This window comes from Sus scrofa, chromosome 2 (genome assembly GCF_000003025.6).
Source record: "Sus scrofa isolate TJ Tabasco breed Duroc chromosome 2, Sscrofa11.1, whole genome shotgun sequence".
Classification (NCBI taxonomy): Eukaryota; Metazoa; Chordata; class Mammalia; order Artiodactyla; family Suidae; genus Sus; species Sus scrofa.
Window position 1 is genome coordinate 70,062,239 of NC_010444.4, and position 8,397 is coordinate 70,070,635.

The 8,397-nt window shown below is 53.6% G+C and overlaps 1 protein-coding gene across 1 annotated transcript; it reads right to left on the minus strand.

The window, feature by feature from the left end:
• On the minus strand, positions 1,363-6,583 carry EPOR (erythropoietin receptor; the record flags this gene model as incomplete). Its single annotated transcript, NM_214292.1, is given in 8 exon segments — positions 1,363-2,127; positions 2,221-2,308; positions 3,785-3,872; positions 3,952-4,105; positions 4,575-4,732; positions 4,808-4,986; positions 5,361-5,496; positions 6,334-6,583. Coding segments are annotated over 8 exon segments (1,530 nt in total). The 3' UTR covers positions 1,363-1,515.

The following is an 8,397-nucleotide window of genomic DNA, read 5'->3' on the forward strand; positions in this document are numbered from 1 at the left end:
TTTGGTTTTTTTTTTTTGGTCTTTTTGCTATTTCTTGGGCCGCTCCCGCGGCATATACAGGTTCCCAGGCTAGAGGTCAAATCGGAGCTGTAGCCGCCGGCCTACACCAGAGCCACAGCAACAGGGATCTGAGCCGAGTCTGCGACCTACACCACAGCTCACGGCAATGCTGGATCGTTAACCCACTGAGCAAGGGCAGGGACCGAACCCGCAACCTCATGGTTCCTGGTCGGATTCGTTAACCACTGTGCCATGACGGGAACTCCCAGCTTTCCTAGATTATGCCAAACTTTATTTATTTATTTGTCTTTTTAGTGCTGTACCTGCGGCATATGGAAGTTCCCAGAGTAGAGGTCAAATTGGAGCTGCAGCTGCAGGCCTGCACCACAGTCACAGCAACACCAGATCTGAGCTCTGTCTGGGACGTACACCAGAGCTCTTGCCAATGCTGGATCCTTAACCCACTGAGTATGGCCAGGGATCAAACCTGCATCCTTATGGATACTAGTCAGTTCTTAACCCGCTGAGCCACAACTGGAACTCCTATGTCGAACTTTTTAAAAGTGGCGAGACCAGAACTCCCATTGAGTCTCTTGATGACATTTGGTGTCATCACAGTGCTTTCTTAGAACTGGGCCTGATTGAAAATGAAGCCTTAGGAATGAATATTGCTATTAATAGTAGCAGAGACTAGCTAGTGGCTCATTAAACAGCTTTTCTCTTCTGGATGCACAGCTAAACTACATTTCCCAGCTGTCAATCGTTCTGGCGGTGATTGCATGACCATTTCTGACTGGTAGAATTTGTGAGGAAGAGATGGCCAACACCTCTAGGCTAGATCCCTAAAATAGCTCACAGAATCACCTACTGTCTTTGCTTGTTGGCTGACAGGATGCAGAGGATTCATCTAAAGATGCCAAGTTACCCCTGGGGATGATAAAGCCAGTCTGGGATTCTGATGTATCCCAAGGATAGCTGCCCACCTGTTTAAATTGAAATATGAGAGAGAAAACATTTAATGTGTTAAGCAACTCCCAGGCCAGGGATCACACCCATGCCACAGCAGCGACCTGAGCCACTTCAGTGACAATTCTGGATCCTTAACCCACTGTACCACAAGGCAACTCCCAGGAGTTGTTTGTTAGGGCAGCTAGCATAACTTACACTGACTGATTCATTTTATTATTATTATTCAGTCAGGTCACAATTTCAGACTGAACTCAAGACCTTATACTGCTGCTCCTATGGCCCAGGGAAAAGATGAAGCTTACAGGTATTTACAGAAGTCATGACAAAAATTTATATATATTTATATATATATCTCTACAAAAAAAACCCTGTACATTAAAAATACTGTAAGGTTGTGACTTTCTGAGCAGGATGTATTGAGCAGAAAGTCAAGGTCAGCAATGTCCTTGTCCTGAGGGAGGCCTCACTGACCCTGCTGGATAAATGTTGGGCTTGGAGTAGCACTTGAAGTCATGCTGGGTCCCCAAGCATCTGAGGGCTGGAATCCTATGAGCAGGTCACATAGTTCGGGGGTGAAGGCTCAGGGGCTGGGACAAGGCTGTTCTCATAAGGGTTGGAGTAGGGGCCACTGGATGAGCCCCCCTGGGTTTCCTGGGAGCCCCCTGAGCTGTAGTCAGTTGAGATGCCAGAGTCAGACACCACAAGGTACAAGTACTTCAGGTGGGGTGGGGTAGGGGGTAGCTCAGCGGGCAGGGCTCTTGGGCGCAGGAGCTGTGAGCTGGGATCCAGGATAGTATACTCAAAGCTGGCAGCTGAGGCCCCCTCTGGCCCAGGCTTCAGGGCCAGAGCAGATGAGCAGAAGGATGCTTCTGAGGCTTCATCCATGGCCGCCATGTCCAAATCACCACCAGGCTGTGGGAGGTCCTCACTGGCCGGCCTCCGGGGCAGCAACCACTTGTCCAGCACCAGGTAGGTGTCTCGGGCATGTTCACTGCCCACCGGCTCCAGCAGGGACCCCTCATCATCTGCGGCTGGTTCCACTGCTTGTGTCACCCCCCAGCAGCGCTCAGAGAGAACTTCCAGAGGGGCAGGTGGGTCCTCTGCAAAAGGGGTGCAGGGGCTCCACCACAAACATCCATCAGTTTGGTACAGCCACAGCTGGGGAAACAGCACCAGTCTGCTCAGAGACCTGGGGATTGGCCACAGGAGCAGGGGAGCCCCAGGCCTTGACAAGACAGCCAGGCCACCTACCTGGAAATTACCCTTGTGGGTGGTGAAGAGACCCTCAAACTCGCCCTCAGGGCTTGGGATACCAGGCCAGATCTTCTGCTTCAGAGTCCTGGTGAAGCCAAAAGAAAAGTACCTAGCATGTGTCACTGGACATTCACCAAGACCCCCTCAGCACCAGTTGGCACAGATTCTCCTAGCCTCGTGTGGTCATGATGGAGGCAGACGAGTGCATGGGGCTGGAGAACAGAGGCTCAACCAAAGCATCTGCAGGGCCCTACAAAAGGGCAACTAGAACAAAGTTTTGACGGGGATGTATAGGTGTTCAATGTATACTGCCTTGTACTCCCTCTAAAACCCACCCAGGCCTGCCTGGATATCTGTTAGGTACCTTCCTTCCTCACTCCCTTCCATGGTACCCCCTTGCATTCAGAATAAAATCCACACTCCTTCCCACAGCTCTGCAGCAGACCCTGTGTGATCTGACTCTTGTCACCGCCCCTTACCTCATCATCTACCATTTCCTCCCTCACAGTTCGAACCATACAGCTCTTTTTGGCTAGGGGTCAAATCAGAGCTGCAGCTGCCAGCCTACACCACAGCCACAGCAATGCTAGATCTGAGCTGCATCTGTGACCTATGCTGCAGCTTGTGGTAACCCCAGATCCTTAACCCACTTAGCGAGGCCAGGGATTGAACCTGAGCCCTTAGGGATACTGTGTTGGGTTCTTAGCCCACTGAGCCACAACGGGAACTCCCATATGCTCTTTCTGCAGCTGCTTCAGTGTTCCAAACTCATTCCCAGCTCAGGGCCTTTGTACTTGCTGTTTTTCCTCCCTGCTTTTCAAATGTCTGCCTCCTTCCAGGCTTCAGCTCTCTGCTTTGAGGCCTTCCCTGGCCATCCTGCTGTGTCCCTATACCCCTTTTTTTTCTGTAACATTACTCGTCACAACTTATAACCAAATATCTGTTCATTCCCTTATTTGTTGTATGACTCAACTATGAGATTCACAAGGTCAGAGACATGTCTGGTTTGTTCTACATTTTCTCCCAAGTGCCTAGCACATAGTTGACACTCAATATGTATTTTCCAATCAAGTAAATAAACTTGTAAGAAAAATAGGAGATTGCATGGCAAGAAGGACATTCTAGGTAGAAGGAACAGTATGTGCCAAGATTTGGGGGTATGAAACCACATGGTATATACTTGGAATTATAAAAACCTCAGGATGTTTGTCATATAAAGCACCCGAGGATCTTGATAACAGGAGTCAGAGGCACTTAGGGTTAAATCATTCCATTAAGCTCATCTGGTTGATTTTACAATAGAGCTGATGAAATTGGGAAAGATATTAACAAAGGAATCCAAGAAGGGGTGCCACTGAAGTAGAAGGTAGAAATACGCCCAAGAACTGAGAATTTTAACTGAAAGTCTAGAACTGACCTGGCTTGCATCCCAGCCCTGCCACTGACTCCTCACTGTGTGACTTTGGACAAGTGCCTGCCCCTCTCTGAACCTAGTTTCCTCAGGGAAAGGGGAAAGTTGGTGGGGAAAAGTGTGAGCCAGGTGCCAGAATGGGGCGCTCACCGACGGTGGGAGAGCAGGGCGAGCACGGCCAGCAGCAGCAAGATGAGCACGAGGATGAGGGAGAGGGTCAGGATGAGGGGGTCCAAGTCTGGGGAGCAGGAAGATGAAGGCGTGAGCTTGCCTCATGCTTCACCCATCACCTCCTACACCCCTGCCTGAGGCCTCACCACTAGCTGTCAGCAGCGACGCAGGCTCGGACCAGGCGCTCCAGAAGCCACCGAAGCTCGGCTCTGCCATTCGCGCGCGTACCATGAAGGTGTAGCGCGTTCCACCCCGCAGGTTGCTCAGCACGCACTCAGTGCGGCCGTCGAGGATTTCCACCTGGGGGCGGGGCCCGGATGAGAGGCGTGGTCAATAGGGGCGGGGCGGGCCAAGAAGGGCATGTTGGGGGTGGGGCCTGATGGACCAAGCCAATCAGAGAAAGGACGAACCGAGCCCACTCTTGGGGAGGTAGGCAATGAAAGCAGGAGGCGGGGCCTGGGAAAGCTGGGACCAATCAGAACGGGACCCAGGTAGCAGAGGGCGGACTTGGGCTATTTAACAGACTGGCCAGCGCAGTGAAAGGACGGGACCCTGAGGAGGCCTAGGGTTTGGGACAAGGGGGTAGTTGGGATTGCGTCCAGGTGGGGTGGGAAAGGGGAAATTAGGAAAGAGAACAAGTTGGTAGATGTGGAACTGTCTTGGGCGGAATGTGGAGGGGCGAGGCCATAGTGACCGTCTGGGTGGGACTTAGAGGTGGGTGCTATTGACTGTGCAGCCCTTGGGGCTAGGAGATAGGGGCGGGCCTCACCCTCTGCACGCCCCCTGCGGCGTTCTCTGTCGAGATGTTCACCTCATAGCGGATAAGGCTCGCCATGGGTGCCCCAGGCGGCGGGAGCCAGCGCAGTACCACGTGGCCACTCTCTTCGGCCCGCCGTGCCAGCAGCCCAGCGGGAGGGTCTAGCAGCACTGCGGAGAGCGGTTGCTCAGTTGAGCAGAAACTAGGACCCCTCCTTAACACTCCCCCTTTCCCAGTGCACTTACCCACTTCGTTGATGTGGATGATACGGTGGTAGCGTGGAGCGCCCGAGGAAACCTCAGTGACGCGCAGCTCTAGGGGCACGAAGCTCGACGTGTCGGCTGTAGGCAGCGAGCACCAGAAACGCACCGAGCCGCGGGCCGTGGGCCCTTGATGCAGGTGGCATGGCTTCCACGGCTCACCCCTGTTCCCCGAGGAGCCAGCGAGGGAAGGGAGCAATTTGGGAAGTATTGCCCTGACCAAGAGCGCGTTCTGAACACTACCACCAGGGGGCGTCCCAGCCCCGACGTACGCGACGCCTTGGTGCCGATTTGGAGCGGTGTCCTCTCAGCAGTGTTTGGGATCGCACTCCAGCAGTGAATAAGGGACTGTTCCAGCCCCGGCCACTAAGGGGCGTGTCAACCCTGACCCCGCGGGCTTCCCACTAGTGACCACCAGCAGAGGTGCCATCCGGCCCCGACACCAGGAGACATCCCAAGGTGCGAGCTCCGGGGAACTTTGCCCGCCCCGCCCATCCCCTACCCCTGTAGGGCGCTCCACCTGCTTCGTTGGACTCACTCAAGCTGGTAGGAGAAGCTGTAGTCTTCTGGGCCTACTCCAGCGCTTCCCGCTTCCTCCCAGAAGCACACCAAGTCCTCCAACCGCTCGGTGAAGCACAGAAGCTCTTCAGGCCCGCGGGCTGCCAACAGGGCCGCTGGGGATGAGGGCAGAGGAGGGGGTCAGGAGACCCGAGACCCGTCCTCGTCCTCGGGCCAAGGCATCCTCCCCTCCCTCCCGCTGCCTGTGCGAACCGATAAGAAATGTCCCGCCCCGCGCACTGCCCAAGCGGGGGCCCTTCCAGGGGTCCGCAGAAGTGGTGCCCCCCGAACTCCCAAGCGTCGGTTGCGTGTCTTACTGTCTCGCTACACACACCCGCCCACCCCGAGACGGGCTGAGCTGAGCGCTGCATTCAAGGCCTCCGCTTCCCGCGACCCGACCCGCCCCAACTCAAGACATGCGTGCGGGTGAGTGTGTGTGTGTAGGAGGCGGGGCCCCCTATCGGCCCCGGCAGGCTCCCGGCTGCCCGATAGCGCCAACCGTGCCCCTTGCCCCCCTCCCTCAACTCCGCGGACCCAGGGATCTGGCGTCTGCTTGAAAACCGTGTTTACAGTAGCCTGCGGTCCGGCCCCTCTGACTAGGACCTAGGTTTAATCCTCCCTCCCCCTCTAGAGGGTCGGCTCCCTCACCTCAGAGACTCTAGACAGCAGGGCCTAGACCCAGCACCAGCTCTTTCCCATTTAGGGTTTAGCATGTTACCAGGGTCCCTGAAAAGATAAAACAGGACTCTAATGCCCCTCTGTAACTTCTCTGCTAGAACCCAGCCTGGGGATATAGACCCCAGCATGCTATATCAGGTCCCAGTCTAGGGGCTCAGATATCAGCTTGGGCCCCCAGAACATAGATTGAAGGTTCAAAAACCGGCATAGACCCCAGGACCCAGGCTGGACGTTCAGGCCCCAGCATTTCCCTCCAAACTCAGGTCCATCCTTACCTTTGCTTTCAAACTTGGCGTCGGGGGAGTTGGGTGAAGGAGCCCAGGTGGCCCCAGCTAGCAGAAGACAGAGGGAGCCAACTCCTGGCCAGAGGGTTGCCCCGAAATGATACATGATGCAGCCCCTGCCACGGGGGGCCCAGGGCTCCTGCCCCCCCTTCTTCCGCCCCGGCACAGTCCACAGCTGGGTCAGCAGCTGCCTCCACCGGACACAGCTGACCAGGCCCTTCCCGGCCAGGCGCCTCCAAGTGGCAGCTCCCCCGAGGGGGCGGGACTAGCAGGCAGCCAGGGCTGAGATAAGAGAGAGGCAGACGCCCTGCTGGGCCTGGAGAGGGCAGGGGCCCTCCAGAGCCCCCGTGGCTCCTTGCGGGTGGGGGTGGGAAGAGCTCTGGTTTCTGCATGGACACACTTTCTTTGCTGTGTGATCCTGGACAGGTGACTTACATTATCTGGTCTTTAGCCTTCTCATCTATAAAACCTGGCTTGGCACATAGCAAACATTCCGAAAACGTAAGCTACTGATATTATCATACTAATCAACATCTCTTCCCCGTCTGAGGAGGAAAAAAATAATTGTAATAATGAGGCACATTTGAGTGTTTGCACACTGTTGGGCAGTGCTGCCAGACAGCATGCATGAATGAGCTTGTGTTTGTAAAATTACATGTATTCTGGAGTGTGAGATTTCATTTGTGATTTTTTTGGAAAAAGACTTTTAACGCTTATGTTTGTACACTCTTGGGATTTTATTCTACAAGGAGTGTGCAGTTCTTTAATAATCTTGAAAGTATAGAACAAACCATAAAAGCTATTCCCTTGAGCTAAGCTTAAACTGAGGTAAAACCCCCGAGACAGAGGTACCTGCCTGGGGGAGGAGTGGTACTTACCTTATTGCATCAGCCTGCCATAGATTAGCCAATCAGAAAGCTCCATTCCCTGGAACACAGTGATTGGTTCAGGGAGAGCATGTAACACAAGGGGACCCAATAGGCTTCCATCCTGAGCCTTTTCCTTGAGTTCCTAGGAAAAGGAGGTGCTGCTTTCTATTGGGTGATGAGGGATGCAGGTGGAGTAGCCAAAGACATCTTTGTCACTAGGAGGGGAGAAACTGTGTGATGATGAAGCTAATGTGGACTTCTGTACTATCTATTCCCTCCACCTGTAAGATTCTTCCTCTGAGTATCCCCAAGGCTCACTCCTTCACTTATTTATTTATTTATTTATTAGGCCATCCCTGGTACGGGGAAATCCCTGATCCAGGGATTGAAGCCACACAACAGTGACCCAAGCCACAGCAGTGACAACTCCAGACCCTTAACCTGCTGCACCACCAGGAAACTCTAACAATACTGAATCTTTAAACATTACACCATCAGGGAACTCTCCCACACCTAAACTTGACTCAGGCCTCTGTCTAAATATCACCTCCCCAGTGAAGCCTCCTTGATTACCCTATTTAAAATGAATCCAACTAGGAACCATGAGGTTGTGGGTTCCATCCCTGGCCTCGCTCAGTGGGTTAAGGATCTGGCGTTGTTGTGAGCTGTGGTGTAGGTCACAGATGTGGCCCGGATCTGGTGTTGCTGTGGTGTAGGCTGGCAGCTGCAGCTCCGGTTAGACCCCTAGCCTGGGAACCTCCATGTGCCACAGCTGCAGCCCTAAAAAGACAAAAACAAAAACAAACAAAAGTAACCCTCTCACTCCACACTCTCCCCATCAGCCCTTAAACAGTTTAGTAGTAGTAGTAGTAGTATTTTGCATTCCCTATACTTATTATATCTAATATGTATTTGATGGGGGCTTTTTTTGGTCGTTTTTTTTTTTCTTTGTAGGGCCACACCCTTGGCATATGGAAGTTTCGAGGCTGGGGTCGAAACAGCTACAGCTGCTGGCCTACGCCACAGCCACAGCAATGTGGGATCCCAGCCTCCTCTGTGACCTACACCACAGCTCATGTCAATGCCAAACCCGCAACCCACTGAGCGAGGCCAGGGATCGAACCCTCGTCCTCATGGATACCAGTCAGGTTCGTTACTGCTGAGCCACAACAGAACTCCTGACATT